Source organism: Phocoena sinus, chromosome 16 (assembly GCF_008692025.1).
Source record: "Phocoena sinus isolate mPhoSin1 chromosome 16, mPhoSin1.pri, whole genome shotgun sequence".
In the NCBI taxonomy this organism is placed as follows: Eukaryota; Metazoa; Chordata; class Mammalia; order Artiodactyla; family Phocoenidae; genus Phocoena; species Phocoena sinus.
Genome location: NC_045778.1, coordinates 48,528,904 through 48,547,488, shown reverse-complemented (window position 1 = coordinate 48,547,488; position 18,585 = coordinate 48,528,904). Strand labels below are relative to the sequence as shown.

At 35.1% G+C, this 18,585-nt stretch overlaps 1 protein-coding gene across 5 annotated transcripts in view; it reads right to left on the bottom strand.

Annotated features, from left to right (window-relative positions):
* Nucleotides 1-1,829: 1,829 nt before the first annotated feature.
* The window catches only part of KIF20B (kinesin family member 20B), a 75,109-nt gene continuing 58,353 nt past the window's right edge, over nucleotides 1,830-18,585 (bottom strand). For all 5 annotated transcript variants that reach the window (XM_032607873.1, XM_032607877.1, XM_032607878.1 and 2 more), the window contains 8 exons: nucleotides 17,709-17,864; nucleotides 13,847-14,023; nucleotides 11,691-11,837; nucleotides 10,091-10,288; nucleotides 7,426-7,527; nucleotides 6,662-6,812; nucleotides 3,232-3,374; nucleotides 1,830-2,081 (listed from right to left, as the gene is read on the bottom strand). In XM_032607873.1, the coding sequence (XP_032463764.1) occupies nucleotides 2,004-2,081; nucleotides 3,232-3,374; nucleotides 6,662-6,812; nucleotides 7,426-7,527; nucleotides 10,091-10,288; nucleotides 11,691-11,837; nucleotides 13,847-14,023; nucleotides 17,709-17,864 (1,152 nt within the window). In that variant the 3' untranslated portion in view covers nucleotides 1,830-2,003. The remainder of the gene's footprint in view (nucleotides 2,082-3,231; nucleotides 3,375-6,661; nucleotides 6,813-7,425; nucleotides 7,528-10,090; nucleotides 10,289-11,690; nucleotides 11,838-13,846; nucleotides 14,024-17,708; nucleotides 17,865-18,585) is intronic.

The following is an 18,585-nucleotide window of genomic DNA, read 5'->3' as shown; positions in this document are numbered from 1 at the left end:
CTGGATCTCCAATTACACCTGTTAATCCATGTGATATTATTCCACAGGACCCTCAGGCTCTGTTCTTTCTCCAATCTCCCTTATCCTCAGATTGGACAATTTTAATTGATCTGTTTTCACGTTCACTGATACTTTCTTCTGACACCTCTAATCTGCTGTTAAATCTATCCAGATTGTTTACATCAGTTATTTTTGTTTTAAAAATTCCACTTGTTTTCTCTATTCTTTCCATCTCTCTGCTGAGATTCCCTTGGCCTTACTCATTGAGATAGCATTTCCTTTAAATCTGAACATGCGCACAACAGCTGCTTGAAAGTTTCTGCAAAATTCAACAGTTGTGCCATGTCAAGATTTATTTTCATGTTTTTTTTCTTTACTATAGGACTCATTTTCCTGTTTCTTTCCATATATACTAATTTTTGACTGTATGTCACACATTATAAAAGATATCTTAAAGAGAATCTGTGCTATATCTTCCTCTGAAGTGCTGATTTTTGTTCCAGTAGGCATTTTGATTACTGATTGCTTTCAACTTATGCAGACTTGGTGTTATGCTTTGTTAGTATAAGAGTGTGGAAAGCCCAAGGTATTTCTCAAGCCCTTCCAATTGTCAAACTGTCTCCTTTGCAGATGTTGTTGAGGCTTGATTTCAGTCTACATTCTGGGATGTAGACACTCATTTACAGTATGAGAGCTGAAACAAGAAGCCAGTGTAATCTTGTTCAACCTTAGCTGGGAACATGCATGTTGGGTGACTAAAATTTTTTGCCACTCTGGGGATGTCTGAGAATGACTACAAAAGTGCCTAGGTACTGATTTGGGGATGACAAATAAATTTTAGCAAATAAGCAAATTTGTAATCATGTAATCTGTGAATAATGAGGATCAATTATATATATACACGTGTGTGTGTGTGTGTGTGTGTGTGTATATATATATATTAGCATGAAACCATGTAGCATAATAAAAACATGTTCATGCTTAAAGAGGTTTCAGTTTTAAATTAACTATTTTGATGGAAATTTTCCCCAAACACATATAAGTGTCTCCTAAACAAGACACCAAAGGTAACTTTTATTCCTGTCTCAGGGACAAGATTATAGTAAACAATGCTAAAATCCAATGAAACCTTAAAGGTTTCAGATGCATAAATGTGTGCTCTTAAAAAGCCCCAGTTGGCAACAATTCTTGAGGCCTCTGCTTTGTTTTTTGTTGGTATTTTTTTAAACCAAAGCTTAATATACGTTAGTTGTGTGAACTTGAAAAAGTAAATTTTATGGGTCTCAGTGTTCTCATCTATAAAATGAGGAAAGTGTATTTCTAAGGTCTCTCCAGGTCTAAAATTCTATCTTCCCTAGGTAACAGTATAATTTTTTGGCCTCTAGATGTTATCGCCTCTTCCCTTCTAACTTTTTGCTTCTAATCTTCTGTGTCCTGGAAAAAATCAGAAAACCAACTCTATTCAATTATTTAAAAATAAAAGACATTCTAATTAAAGGCCTGAGAGCTTTTCTAAATTATGTGCATACATATTTTAGCAACTAGAAGACCTGTACACACTTACTCCCTGAATCTCAGCCATAATCCAAACAGATATGTAAAATTACCTGTATTTCCTAACAGATACAGTAAAAGCAATTCCTAAAACACTGTTAAATATAAGTAAACCAAATATCTGACCTGTGAAATCTATGTATAGAAAAACAAACAAAAAATAACAGCATCTTTCCTAGGTTCCTCACTGGTCCCATGCCTGGGATAACAGGAAAAAACATACAGTTTGAAAAGAAGCTATTATTTAAAAGCCTTAGAAAAGTAGACAAGCAAACTTACTGTTGACTTATTTTCTTTATTGAATTAAAATCACACTATTATAAAATAGCAATGTACATACAAAGGGATTTGATGCATCATAGTATATACAATTATCTTTCAAAAGTCAGGATGCAAGTTATAATGATTATGAATATAAATTTTATATTAAAACATTCTCCATAAGTGATTTATTTGACTGTTTTGGTTCGAAGTCGTCGTTTGAGAATCTGATGATCACTTTCTTTCACTTTATGGTCCATAAAAATCTGAAATTAACAATTTCATAATTTTTTATAAATAAAAATAAAAATGAAAGCTTACTTACAATTAATAAGCTATGTTCACGTTCTTAATAACTGAAATAAGTACATGACAGTACTTTCTGTCCTCCTGGACTGCAGATATACAATCTTCTATAAAAAAGCATGCCTAAGGTAGTAGATTTTATAAAAGATTCTTTCAACACTACCTAATTCTGGAATTAAAATAATCCACACTTTTACTGAATTCATAGCTTGAAATAATTACTAAAATATTTGGAGACAAGTGCCTCAAATAATTTTTAGGAAATGATTTTTTGCAGTAACAAGTATATAACTTAGAAAGTAGAAACAGCATTATTTTGCAACTAAGAAAAGAAATAACTTCAGCCAAGGGAGCAAATTATGTACTTATCAGACAGATGGAGAAAAGTAACCAAGAGAACAGTACTTCCAAAAGCATGACCTAACGATCCTAATTCTTTACTACTTGCTTCAAGTGTCTATCTTATATCTGATAGCTACTGTTGCAAAAGGTCTCTCCCGATTTTTCTTGGCCATTTTCTGTTGAAAGCTTTTTCTTTAATTCCTTTTCTATCTTCACTTCCATCCACTAGGCAGATGCAAAAATGATAGAGAATTAGAACTTTCCCTGTAATAGAACAGCCTGTTCTAAGTAAGGAGAATGAGTCATAAAGTCAGGGTGACAATCTATATAGTCTTTTCTTAAGAAAACCTGGAAGCCTTAGAGGGAAAGTGGGAGGAAATGACTGAATGTCAGTTCTATATTTTTAGCAGGCAGACTTAGGCTCAGATTTGTACAACTCTTGTGATAAAGATAATAAGAAAAACAGATGTTAGAAGCCAATAAATTATTAAATAGTGATAATTCTATTGATGGAATTAAAATTCCTCTTATGAGTTTATAAATGCAGATGTATGTGACACTTGTATACATTAATGCAGTGTTTATATTCAATTACTATAAATTTAACACATCCAGTACCAAAAGTACAACATTTAAAGCGTGTTTTAAGAGATATGGTCTACAGAATAAAAGTTCAAACCATTATATAATTCAAATTGTTATGAATACTTCAGAATTAAGAAGAACATAAACAGTTTTACTTTTAAGAAAACTTAAGTAGTAGCTTACCACTTGGCCAGATATATCAATAGGAGATGAAATTTCATTTGTGTATAATTTCCGTTTGGCCCGTTTTGGTCGAGACACATTTTCTTTACTTACTTCTACATTTGAGAGCTTTGAAGAGCTTATTGTTTCAATTATCTTTTTTGCTATGAAAAAAATACATTAGTTAAATCTTGAAATAATTTTCTAACTGCAAATATTTGAAATCCTTATTAAAGAACCATATTAAAAAGAAAAGCACTGCAATTTATAAATGGTAAAAGGACACGAATAGAAAACTCACAAAGAAAAAAGAATTAAATGCCTAATAAACACACAAATTAATGACCAACAGCAAAAATAAAAGGGCAACTAAATAAAATATCACTTCACTAATGTTCAACATATTGAAAAGGTTTGGTAAATTACAGTACAACCAGTAAAACTCAGGCATCTTTAATGACTTGGAAGAGGTTTATACTACATTAAGGAAAAGATCAGGATACGCGTATAGTGGACCACGCATCACTAAGAACAATAAGGTGGTAGAGCTAGTTCAGTACTCACACGTAAAGACGTCCACAATGAATATTAAGTGAAAGTAACTTGTGAGCCCTTTACTCTAGTTAACAAACGTGTGCACATGCACACATAGAGTGAAAGAAACCAAACTGTTAACAGTTGATTGCTTCTGGTAAGTTCAATAGGAATTTTAAAATTTCTTACTTTGTACATATGCTTTTTTTTTAATAGACACATATTGATTTTAACAGAAAACATACTTCCATTTGGGAAAACTTCTGGATAGAAAATCCATGTACATATGATATCAACTTTATATTTTTTAAAATAGAAAACACATTTAAGGAAACATGCTGAACTGAGATCTACTTGTCAAGGGCTGAGCTGAGCCTGAGAGCTGAGCCGCCAGATGTCAGAGTGGCTAATTAAGACAAGTCAAAATGAAAGTTAAAGCCTTTAACCGCTTAACTGCAGTTGAATAAGCAAGCGGCTAAACCTGAGAAAGCGCCAACTCCCACCGCCCTTCTACATTCCCCCGTGGAATAATGCACAGTCTGGGTCAGGTGGGTCAGCACAGAAGTTGGGGTGATCTTATTGCCAAGTGAGCCCTAAACAAAAGGCTCTTGCACTTGCAGTTTTATGGACCTTGGTGCCGGAGACCAGTGGGGAGGGCTAGGAGCGGAAAAGTAGAGTCAGAGTGGAGAAAAGTGTCTTCAAGTTTCCCTCCACTTCCCCGTCATAACGTCTTTGGCAGAGATGCCTGAGGACGTTCTCTACTGAAGGCTCCCAATTAATAGGATACAAATGAAGGCACCTAGGCTAGGAATGCAGATATGTGTAAGAGTATGGCTGGCAAGAGACCTGAGTCCTTGACTAACTCCCTTCACAGACTAGGATGCATTGGCTGTGTACCAAGTTTGATGTGGGGACGGTAGCTTTCCCTCATGAGACCTAACAGGTAAAACCTTTGTAATTGCCTAAGGTCAGCCTGAAACAAATCACACGTAGGATTTTGGCCTGGAGCTTCGAAATTCCTCACTACTGTGTGCCAACCACTATACTAAGAGCTGAGGATGTAAACTAGACAGACATTTTGCACTTGTAGAGCTTATATTCTACTGGAAAAGATAATAAGAAAACAAAAAATTATATAGTTTAAATAATTCATTTTGCACTTTGAAAAGATCACTCTGGCTTCCATGTACTGAATGGATAAGAGATAGACAAAAGGGATAAACTGGGAAACCAGCGTTACTGAGTAATGGATTAACAGTAGTTACCAGAGCAGCAGAATTTTAAGCACTGATCTCTGTTTTCTTCTTTTCTCCCTTTATTTCCAAGTGATCAACAACAGACATGTATTGCAGTTACAATCCCAAACAGGGATACTTTATATTACTAGAAATAAGTTTTTAAAAATTCCACACAGGGTATATAGGTAGGGAAGCTGTTAAGGAGCTGAGTCGACCAAGCAAGGGAGTCATTACCAGGTGGGTACCTCCCTCTCCTTGAAAACATATTTCTTTTTAATATATAAGCAACGGTCAACATAATTTAAATAAAATACAGAAGCATCTAAAATAACAAGTCCCACCTCTCCAAATTTAGACATTTAACAGTTTGCTGTTTGTCTCTACAGATATTTTCTATGCTTATACAAACTATACCTTCCAAAGAATGTATATATTTTTTGAAAAATATATACAAATGGGTCTAAGTCTGAAGTTCCCAAACTGTGTACCAAGACATGCTGCAGCAAATTCACGAGAGCAGCTCCGAATACTTTAAATTTTTGAGGAAAACAGTGACACTCTGTAACTCAGGGTAGTTCAGTTTCAAAAAGATATCACATTACCGTCCTTCTGATGATTACATATTTTGGCAACCTGGATTTTCAGGAGCTGAATTTTCAGTGATTGTTTGGCCTTAAGTATTAACGGATAGAACTATTAGGTGTTTCTTTGGGTGCATGGACACAATGAAAAAAATTACTGAGACATTAAGGGCACTGTGAACCAAGAAAGTTTGGGAAGCTCTGTGGTTAAGTTTTTACAGAAAGTATTTTTACACAACCAATCTGACTAAATTCAACTGCCCCTGCTTTCAGTCCCTTTCCCTCCTCACTCTCCCCACCTCCAGTCTCCAATTTATCCTATTGCTACCATTCAGGTACTCTAATGAAAACTCACTCCTTCCTGCCCCCTTCCTCCCAATAATCTCTCCACATTCTAGATGCCAGATGCATATTGCTACCTGTAATCGCCTGCACATTCCCTACACTTTCCTGGTACTCTATTTGTGTTAAAACTGTTCCCTCTGGTAGATGTGTATATAAATATATATTTATGTATACGTGTATAGAGAGAATATATATCTTAGCACATATTAATACAAAAGTATTAGTATGTCTACATTATATTATAAAGAAAAAAGCATTAAGCAACTAAACTCAATACATATTTATAGAAATATATGCTTTTGATATATATGATTAGGTAATGTTTATACATGCAGAGAAAAAAACAGTAGGAGAAAATATACCATAATACGAACAGTGGTTATCTCTAGGAGGTATAATCTTCCAACATTTCAACACCCAGGTGAAATCCCATCTCTTCTATAAAATCTTCCCATAGCCCCCAAACAAACAGCTCTCTTCCTCCAATACTACCACGCACTTTCCTTGTATCTCTGCAACTCTTACATTAAGCAGCCTTCTCTGCATCAATTACTTAACTACAGATCTTTCTCTTCCATTACCCAGTGAACACCAAGGCATATCATCCTTTCATGTTTCCTCCCTAAATACCTAACATAAGACACTGTCTACTGGAAATATAATAGTCACTGTTGTTGAGTTTATACACCAATCAGATATTAGAAAACACCATATACCTAACGTAAAAGGTCATTTAATTAATATTCTGCAAACCTTTTGATTGAAGAATAGTTGGAGAATGTTGTAAGAAATCTCCAAATTTCTGTAGCGTTCCATCTTTTTTCTTAGCAGGCACGTTTATACTAATTGTGGATACCTGACTCCGTAAAGAGTACGTTTTCTTAGATGATGGGCGTGTGGAAACCTAATAAACAAACAGTTCTTGTTATTGTTGATGAGGAATGTTAGAAGGAAACAGTTATAGCCATAGTTGAATTAAAGAGGTCAGGCACAGGTTATGAATTCTCAGGCAGGGAACTTGAGATTAAGAATATAAGGAGAGGGGGGCTTCCCTGGTGGCGCAGTGGTTGACAGTCTGCCTGCCGATGCAGGGGACACGGGTTCGTGCCCCGGTCTGGGAAGATCCCACGTGCCGCGGAGCAGCTGGACCCGTGGGCCATGGCCACTGAGCCTGTGCTCCGCAACAGGAGAGGCCACAACAGTGAGAGGCCCGCGTACCACACACACAAAAAAAAGACTATAAGGAGAGGGATGAAAGGGCCGGAGAATGAGTGTGACAGAATGATAAGTCAGAGGTGAACACATCAAGGGGTACCTGCTACTTGCCAAATGCCAAAGGTTATATATTCAGAGCTGAATTAGATGAATAGAAAATGAAAGACAAATAAGTTATAACTGGACAAAACCCAACTTCTGAATAATTATTACTAATCAAATTTGACATTTTTATTTTCATCTGCTACGTTATAAATGTAAGTTATGAAAATGGTCAATTTTGGACAAATTAGATGACAAACCTTTTGTTCCTTTTTGACGGAAGAATTTCTATGCTCAGAAACAGGGGACTTCAAATTAGTTCTGGGTGTAGCATTCTTCTTATTTTCAAAATTCACAAAGTCCTAAAAATAATGAATTTCAGCACTGATTAATTTCTTGACAGTGTTTTCTTTCTCTCTCTAGACTCCAGGGGAGGAGAAAAAAAGAACAAAAGCAAACTAACAAACAAACAACAACAAAACGAGAAAATGGTTCTTAACCAGGGGCCATTCTGATGCCAGGGGACATAGGCGTTGTCTGAAGATAAGTTTTGGTTGTTGCTGCTGGGGATAAGGGGAAGGTTTCATGGAAACTAGTGGGTAGAGGCCAGGAATACTGTTAAAAACCCCTTAAAATGTACAGGGCATTGAACTCTCCTAAACAAAGAAATATCCAGCTGAAATTGTCAATCACGCTGAAGTTGAGAAACCCTGACTGAAGGTACAATGTTTTTTGCCAACTTCACTGAAATATTCCTCAGATATAACACATGTAAGTTTAGGTACACAGCACGATGATGCAATACACGTTATCAGAAAATGACTGAAGGTATGAATTTTTCACATGCATCATGATGAAATTACATTAGTTAAATGAAGGGATGACATCTTTTATTTGAACCCCATCTTGACGATACAACATAGCAACATACTTATCTACCCTTTTCCCAACTCCCAAATCATGCTGAGCATAACCCCTCATCGATACTTAGTGACACTGAAAACAAAGCAAAACTGCGGTATAAGCACAGGTAAAATGTGAAGGTTAAGAATTACCATCTGTTTTTGCTACTAAAAAGGCATGACATCTCACTCTTCTTTTCCCCACTTAATCTTAAGACAAAGTCTTTTGTAGTACATTAACTGAACTGAACTTGTGCAAATATTAATCGTACTAAAGATTACAGGCATAAAAGGGAAAAAAAAAAAAAGGCAAGAACAGAAGCAGAGAGATCATGACTGAACCTCAGAATTCAAGTTACCCAGTAAAGTCTTAAGGATCACAAGAAGAAGATTTCGTAAAAGAGGAAAGACAGATGGTAATCAGGGGAAGCAAAGGAAGAAAGATTGTAACTCCATCATACTTGTAGCGTTCAATAAAGAGCTCTTTGGAGTCTTCACTAGATTAGAATATAGCACTGTATAAATTATTTTCCTGAGGACTTTACAACACTCAGTTTATTACAGCAGTAAAGAGCTAGCAAAATCAGTTAAAACTTTTAAGTTTCTACATGGTTTACCCTACAACAATCTGTGTATCTATTCTGAAACTGGGAGGATATGTCGGCAGTAAAATGAATAAAATAATTTTATCTTAACCCCCCGAGTATACAACCAATTTTTCCTTTTCCTTTGAAAAAAATGAATCAAGTCAACATAGATGTTAGTCACCATGTTAACAAAGATGATGAAATTAAACTACTTAGTACGGTTGGCCCTTGAACAAAACAGGTTTGAAATGCATGAGTCTGCTTATACACTGATTTTTTTCAATAGTAAATACTTCATTACTCCATGATCTGTAGTTGGTTGAATCCATGAATGAGGAACCTCACATGCTGAGGGCCGACTGCAAGTTACACAAGATTTTTCTGTGCTGTGGCTGGCACCTAACCCTCATGTCGTTCAAGGGTCAACTGTATCTTAATAGTATCTAAAGTGTACTAAATATAAATTAAATAAATAGAGAATAAAAGTTAACTAAGGCGCTCCAAAACAATCGCTAAAGGTGTTCTATGTGTAGAAGGAAATATGCTAAATAATATTCGTTCAGCAAATGTATTACCTGACAGAGAGCCTCACGAGTATGGTTAATATTATTCCTGCTCTTCCACCAACTTGAAAATATACTACTCTTTAAAGGCGTGAAAAAGACAAGTTGGAAAAAAAGTTATTGTGCCAGAGAGTTTATAATTATAGTTTTAAACATAAATATTTCTGTTAACATAAATATTGCCATTTATTATGTATCTACCACATGTGGAACAAAAGCAAAACATTTTAAACATATTATATCTAATTCTTCATTTCCGAAAGGAGGAAAGTGAGGATCGGAAACTTTATGTGACTGGCTAGAATATGACAGAAGGTTTGGCAACCCCACGATCAGAAAGCTCCAGCAGGAAGAAGTAAATAGTTCTTGGCCTACCACTAAATCGAGACCCAAATTTTAATACTGGCTCATAGAACAAGAATTCCTCTTCTGAAACCAGCTATGATCACAGAGACCTAAGATTTTAGTTAAATGACAAAGATTATATTCAAGCAAGTTAGTCGTTTCAGTTTCTCTAATTCCTTTTATCAACCCCTTTTCTCTTCCATTGGAGGGAAAGTGACTGAGTTTGAACAGGACCGGTATACTGAAATAGCTCGCTACTAAAATTCACCACCATTTGACCTGTCATAGCTTCACTAAAAGAAGGAATAATCTATATATTTTAAAGTCTATAAGCTTTTTGTGTGAGGACTATTCACCACAGTAATATTCTTAAAACAGTATTAAATATACCATAAACTATGATTTTGGTCTCTAATAGCAGTGCTTATGAATAGAAGGGCAATGTAACAGAGTTTAACTATATATTATCACTGAGCTTAATAATAATAAGGTTTACTTGTTTAATTCACTTAATAGTTAAGTATTTACCTCCTCCATTTCATTACTCTTCCTCTTCCGGGCCTTGGGAATCTTAACCGTCACTGGTGAGGTACAACCCAGGTGTTTCACTGCCATTTTGTTTGGCTGTAAAGGTGTAAATTGAATCTCTAACTCAGGTTTTGGAAATCGAGTACTTTGATTATTTTCTGTTGACACTTCACAAGAGTCAAGGACTACAGATCCATCCTACAACAGAATTTAAAAGGAAAACAAATCTTATTTGCAGAATATGAATTTCTAAATTGCCAAAAATTAACTGTCTCAATTACCTATTAAAAACAATAAATTGGAAAAGATAAAAAGTTTGCTTGACCAAATTTGCTACAGCAAGGACAGAAAGACTGAGTTATCATCTACTTTCTCCAGGTTTATACACGGTATGTTAAAATTGAGAGAAACTTAGAGATCAGTATTTCCCAAACCTGTGTCATCGTAAGAATTATATAGAGAAATTGTTTAAAAGATTCTTGGACCCTACCACAAACCTACTAAATCAGAACTCTCCAAGGAAAGAGTCAATGATTTTTAATAAGCGCCCTAGTTATGGTAAACTAAAGTTTGCTGTAAATTCTTTACTGTTCTTCCCACTGAGAGATAGAGTCTCATTCCCCTTCCTTGAATTGGGACTGGCCTTAATGGCTTCCATGACTGATAGCATGTGGTGGAAGTCACATGATTCTTCTGAAGCCTTGTAAGGAATGGCTTGTGTTATTTCCCCAGATCAAAATGCCTTTCTCTTCCCATTCTCTGCTTGGTAAACTTCTATTCACCTTCAAGACCCAGTACAATGTTACTTTTTCTAATCCACGTCCACAACCACTCAGGCAAAATTCATCATATCCTCCTCATCAGTGTTCCTTCTTAGCACTCTCTTTATAACACTTAGTCCACAAGGTGAAACAAGATAGTCATTAAATACCTGTCTTATTAGACTTCTTATTCCTTGAGGATGGCGATCATATCTTACTTATGTCTTTATCCTCAGTGCAAGGTTCCCAACAATGAATGCTCCCAATAAATGTGTTTTTAAAATAGATATTTAAAAAGTAATTTTATTTTCAACAAGTGACATAGAATTTGTATCTATTTCATAGGCAATCTGAGAAACTACGTTATCCAATGCAAGTCACAGAACCCTAAGCCCACTTCAAACTAAGGAAACTCATTGTGAGGTTATTGGGATTTGGTGATAAAGTTATAAAATGGGTAAAATTTCCAAAAAATGCTATTTAATAGAATGCTTATTAAATGGACTGCTTATGAGGGAAAATAGTCATCCATATTTTGTCTTTTGTGGGATTTCCTATCTCTGACCATCAAATTTGTTTATAATCAAAGATCTGTTTGAGATCAGTATCATTTTGAGAGGAAGTTAATACCATTTGGGGATCAAATTTCCCCAAAAGAATTGCATCTCCCCTCAAAAGCCTTCAGTTTTCCTTTCCATAGCCAAGAGCACACACAGCTAACTGTAGGTATAGCAAGATACCTACAACAACTGATTAAATTATACTTGCAAGTATTATTTAGTAATTAATGGTCACTGGTAAAGAGGGTTAAAAAGTGGACTGTGTTATCAAATACTCACTTCTACTTCATCCCTGGAAATTTCAAAACTTGTTGACTGAGGTTCAGTTTCAACCCTGCCAAAACTTGTTGACTGAGGTTCAGTTTCAACCCTGCCAAGATCCACTGAACTCATATGCCTGGGCTGGATATCCATGGTCTGTTTTTCCTAGTAAGGAAATATTAAAGCAACAAGCCACCGTAACCGAATATACATTAAAATACTTCACCTAAAGAATATAATATCAAGATTTGGGTGAATTAAATAGTGGAAGTAATTAAAGACTTCTTCAATGACCAACTAACTCTCCTTCTTCTTCTCTTTCATCCTCAGAGAGTTAGGAAAGGCTGGGCAACTTTCCAGCCTCTTCTGAATCTGATCTAAAGAGAAATTTGAAAGATTACTTTCAACTTCCAAGGTGTTTTACATATATTCTCTCATTTTACTTTCACTGCAACTCTGAGATTTGGCAAGAATTGTTATTCCTACTTTCCAGATGAAGAAATAGAGAGAAATTAAATAACATGACCACTGTCTGTACTGAGTTGGAGCTTGAACCCCCAAAACCACTTTGGTAACACAATTTTGAAAAAGTAGGTGTCTTAGGAATGCAACTATAGCATTAGAGTAGAAAAGACCATACTGATAACTAAACCTTTCCTCGCTGCCCACTCTTCATCTCAGTCAGTCATAGGGTATGCTCTATTCCTAAACCCTACTTAAGGGATCTATAAAAAAAATCAGAATACATTTTTAAACTTGATAAATTCCAATGTGCACCTTCTAATCACCACCATCAAAATCAAAAGTCAAATACATCCCTTATGTCACCTACCCATAATTGTCAAATAAAAAAGATGCTATTGCATTCATAATGGGGAAAGCAACTAGCATGTACTGACTTCCACTGTGGCAATAACTGTGCTAACTGTTTTACAAATGCTCTCGATTAATTTTCACAATTCTATTAGAAAGACATTATCATCTCTGTTTTGTTTTTTTTTTTCATCTCTGTTTTAAAGTTTGGAAATGTTAAGTAATTTTCCTAAAGGTCCCAAAACCACACTGACAGCAGTTGATACCTAGTTTTTCTAACTTTCTATTCTGTGCAATTTATACCACAGGTTAATACCTCTGTTTTGAGCAGTCTTTCTCTTATCTTAGAATCATGAAGTCTTTTGATGTAAGAGACATATACGCACAAACACGTTTAATTTTATTATTGTCTGAAGGCTGCAGAACAGCAGATTTTCAAATGCAGATTATTTACTCTGAAAAGACTAGCTTCAGATGTACCCTGATTCAATTTACCTGGGAAATAGCTATCTGTGAAATGCAATATTTTCTTTATCTAGGGTTCCTAGCCCCAATGCAATATTACCAAAGTAGCTCCTGGGAATTCCCTGGTGGTCCAGTGGTTAGGACTCACTGCCGCGGCCTGGGTTCAATCCCTGGTTGGGGAACTAAGATCCCTGCAAGCCGCGTGGTGCAGCCAGAGGGGGGGAAAAAAAAAGCAGCTCCTGAATGACTCACATCTCCTCACCATTGTGCTTATTTCCAAAAACAATTTGTATTTTTATCATAAATTTAGGATGGGTTCAAGTATTTAAATATCACCAAGCATTCAGGCTGAGTCACATTTCCACATTTTAAAGGCAGATTAGGGACTAAATCATCAGTTGTTTATTTTCTAATTATTCTATCTAAGAGATATGACCAAAATATTGGAGAAAGTACTATTTCTCAATTAGTCATTGATGAGTCAACCATAATGATAAACTCTGAAAACTCAAAATTCATGACCAATATCCAAATAATTTATTTTTATTTATTTATTTATTTTTGCGGTACGCGGGCCTCTCACTGCTGTGGCCTCTCCCGTTGAGGAGCACAGGCTCCGGACGCGCAGGCTCAGAGGCCATGGCTCACGGGCCCAGCCGCTCTGCGGCATGTGGGATCTTCCCGGACCGGGGCACGAACCTGTGTCCCCTGCATCGGCATGCGGACTCTCAACCACTGTGCCACCAAGGAAGCCCCTATCCAAATAATTTTTTCAAACTATGATTCCCGACTGATCTACTTACATTTTTATTCTTTAAAAGTTAATCAATTAAATAATTTTGAATACTTCCTATGTTTAATTTAAAAAGGCATAGAAAGAACATGATTCTACTGACTGTTTTAGAAGTTTCTGATGTGATCTTTTTTAATTGTTCAATTTCATTATCCTTCTGTATGTTACTGGAGATCAGTGCTTTCAGCTGTATTTCTAAAGCTGCAACCAGCTGATCACGTTCTTCCCGCCACTGTTGGAGGTCACCATCTTTCTCAGCCAACTGTGCCTGAAGCATTTCCTAAACAGAATATGGACAAAATGTTAAAATAAACCTTGCAAAATTATAAATATAAGAAATTTCTGAATTTCTAAATAACACAATAAATACAACTGTGAACAGGATATATAACAAATTACGTAGTCAAGTCTCGATAAAATATTTACTTATAAAGCCAAACACATAATGCCTTCATATATCTTAAATGTTCACATTGGGCACTTCTTTCAAGAAAAAATTACAGCTTTTAAACTAAACCTAGCATTTCCCCCAATATTTGAGAAATGAGATGGTAAAATTACAATAAAACAAATGACAAAACTAACAGCAACAAACAATAGAGAAATGAAAATTAAAAATACCATTTTCACTGGGTTCAAAAATCATGAAATAGTTAGCGGTAAATTAAAGAAAATATGTGCAAGACCTAAACATGACAAACTACAAAACATTGCTGAAAGAAATAAAAGAACACTTAAATAAACAAAGAGAGAATCTGTGTTCAAGGATCAAAAGATTCAATATTGTTAAGATGCCAGGTCTCCCCCAAAAGATCTAGAATCAAAGCAACTTCAAAATTCAAGCAAGTGCGCGCACGTGTGTGTGTGTGTGTTGACAGAAATGAAAAAGCTGACTCTAAAAATAATATGAAAATGCAAATGACATAAGTCAAAATTATGTTGAAAATGAAGAACAAAGTAGGAACGGGCTTCCCTGGTGGCGCAGTGGTTGAGAGTCCGCCTGCCGATGCAAGGGACACGGGTTCGTGCCCCGGTCCGGGAAGATCCCACATGCCGTGGAGCGGCTGGGCCTGTGAGCCATGGCCGCTGAGCCTGCGCATCCGGAGCCTGTGCTCCGCAATGGGAGAGGCCGTAACTGTGAGAGGCCCGCGTACCGCAAAAAAAAAAGAAAAGAAAAAAAGTAGGAGCAATCACACTACATCATTTCAAGACTACTATAATAATAATAATGATCAAGACCGTGATATTGGTGTAAGGATACACAGACATCAGAAAGCAGAGGATAGGGTCCACAAATGTTATGATCAATTGATACTCTATAAAAATGCCAAAGAATTTCAATGGAGGAAAGGACAGTCTTTTCAACAAAGAGTGATGGAACAACTGAATAGCCAAATGGAAAAAAAGAAAAAAAACCTTAATTTTAATCTCACACAATGTATGAAAGTTAACGCTTGGACAACTGATTTATGACAAAAGTTGCAGGGCAGTAAAAAAGAAAGTTTCTTCAACATGTACTACCAGGTCAATCGTTAATACACATTTACAGTGACAACAACTGCTTTTACCCCATCTCACTCCAACATAAAAATTAATTCTAGGGTCTAAATATGAAAGGTAAAACCCCCAACTTTTCAGGAATAATGTAAGAAAACATCTTTATGCCCTTGAGGTTCATAAAGGAAAAGATTGGGAAAATGAATTACAATACCTAAGAATTTCTGTTCTAAAAAGGCAACAGCAGAGTAAAAAAGTAAACCAGAGATTGAAAGAAGGTAACTGCAACACGCTCCTATCCAGAAAGTATAAAGATAGTCCAATAGAAGATAAGCAAGGGGACTTGGATAGGCAGAGCCAATAAACTAAACATCCAACAATACTAGTTGGAGTATAAATGGATACAACTATTTTGAAAATCAGTCTGGCATTCTACTAGAGTTCCACATACGTTTACCCTATCAACTAGCAATTCTATTCTTGGCTATATAGGCAATAGAAATGTATACACATGTGCACTAACAGAAATATATAAAAATGTTAACAGGAGATCTTACGCATTAACAGCCCAAAACAGGAAACAATCCACATATATTCAACTTTAAATTGAATAGACCGAGGTATACTTATACACTGAAATATTCAGCAATGAAAACAGACTAACTCCAGTTACCTGCAATAGTATAAATGATCCTCACAAACATAATACTGAGTGAGAGAAGCCAGACACAAGAAATGCATTCTATATATTTATGTTTTCATTTATATAAAATTCATAAATGAGCAAAACTAAAGTTTAACATTAAAAGATAGAACAGTTATTACCATTCAGAAGAGGGTTCTATTTTTTAGGAACTCGGTGGTAGTTAAGTAGGGGCTGGCTTTATAATAATTCACTGAACTATACGTTTTGTTTACTTACTGTGTTATGTATGTTACAATTTTAAAAGCTTTAAAAAACATCAACAATTTATTTCTTAAACATCATAGACACATATCCTAGGTATGACTGTAAAGAAATATATGGGAGAAAGGAGAAAGCTAGCTTTCTCTAGGATTAAAAACTCAAAGGAGGTTTACTTGCTGGCATTGCTGCTACAGGGACTACTGATTAGGAAAAGAAAGTAGGCCCATTCCTAGGTTGGAGGTAGAGTGACTGACTATGACAGCCAAGAGCTTTGATTTCACTTCTTGCCTCTTATTACTGTCCAGGAAGGTTGGATGGGCTGTGGACAGAAAGAGAACCAGCAGTAACATTTCCTGTTAAGATAAATGCAGCATTACAATCTCGCTCAACCCAACACTTCCTGAAGGTACCTCCAGTCATGTGGAGTTCGCACATGAAGTGAAATATATTGCCATCTCATTGCTGTAGTAATGACAAGTATTAGTCTCACATAACTTGTCACATGACAAAGAGAGTCAAGACTCTAAGGAAACACAACAACTAAATGGAACGTAGTGTCCTAGATTAGATCCTATATCCAGAAAAAAACAGTGGGAAAACTGGTGAAATTCTAGTAAGGTCCATAAGTTAGCTAACAGTACTATAATAATATTGATTTGTTGGTTTTGATCATTGTATTGTTGTTATGTAAGATCTAACATCAGAAGTTGGGTGATAGGTATACAGAAATTCCCTGTACTAGTTTTGCAACTTTTCTGGAAATAAAATGATTTCAAAATAAAAAGATAAAAAAATTTTAAAAATCATTGGAAAAAATCATCCCTAACTTATTGAAAATTAACATTCCTGTTTGTACAGGAAAGTTTAGCTGGTATAAGTAAAATTCTGTCATTAACAAAGGAAATGCCAATAGATGACAATGTGATACTGCCACGTTACTATTACTGTAAATAGAGAACTAGTTTTTCATTTAAAAATAATGTTAATGTATTACTCAACAGCTTTCCTCGGATCAATGATGACTTTAAACTTCTTTTTTCTGATTCAGTGTCAAACAGACTAAGTTGTCGATTTAAACAGGAGGAAAAAAGACAAGCTAAGATAGAATCACTTAAGAACTAGAGCCAGTCAATGTAAAACTGAAGGTTATTTCTACCTATAGTCTTCTAGAGACTGTTTAGTTGACTTTAAAAAAAAGACCTGATAAAATGAGCTTTTGAGGTAAAATATAAACACCATGTTAGTGGAATCTACAGTTCAAAATGTAAATGTTTTATAATACCGTAGGGATAACCCTGTGGCAGTCAAAAGAAGAGATTTTTAAGCTCTGAATCTAAATATTGAGATATAATTATTTTCCCAACAGTAAGAACTTCAAGATAAAATGGGCTAGAAAAGTCATCTTACAAACAGACAAACTGCCTTTGAAAAAAAAAAGACAAAAAACAAAACCACGCAACCATGTAGATACTGATAAGAATATAAGAATCCCAGGGAAAAATTTAAGAAACCAAAGAAAGCAGGCGAAATACATAGAAGAAAAAGTATAATTGTTACCAACCATTTCGTTTTGTTGCTTCAAACAATGCTCTCTGTCTTCAGCATATTTTTTCATCTCTTTGTTTCGTAGATTCTCAGCTTCTTTTGCTTGAGTGAGAAGCATCATTTTTTCTTCTAACCATTTTTTTCTATCAGCTTTATATTTCTGTTCAGATTCCTATATGTATACATAGCATAAGTAACTATCATATGCTTCAAAAGCAGTTAATAAATCTGTATTTACAACATTTCCATGTAATCCAGCACCTTTCATTTCACCTCTTCAAAAAGTTAAAAACAAGTGTTTTTCTTTAAATAATGACAAGATTTGAGTTTATTTTAGATTATCAAAAGAACATTGTTGGTTTGCTTTCCTAAATAGTTATTTCATTTATAAACTTTACTTTGCTATAAAGTGCACTTGAGGACTTTCCATCATGAGTGAGCGTAAGAAGACACAATTGAAATTTCTGAAAGAGTTACAGAGAATCAAGCCTACTTAAATGCCAGATTAAAAAAATAATGATTTATGGTAGTCATTTCTAATTGTATGGTTCCAAAACTAAAATTTTCCTGGGTATACAGTATGCCAAATAAAGAATAACTTGTGCAAGAGGGCAAACATTTATTAGTTTAAGGAACAGCTGGACAGAAAATATAGTTGATCAGTAAATTTCAAAGAGGTTTCCATAGATCCTGTGGGTTCAAAAATGTCTAATTTATACATTCAAAATTCAAGTAAAACTTCATTTGAAACAAAAACAGTAATACCACATTAAAAGCTATGTATTTAAAAATCTCGTTTATTATCTAAGATATGTGATCACATTATTTTAGAACAATGTAGAACATACTGGTATTCCTTAATATGAACATTCTCGATGTAATTAATGTTATTT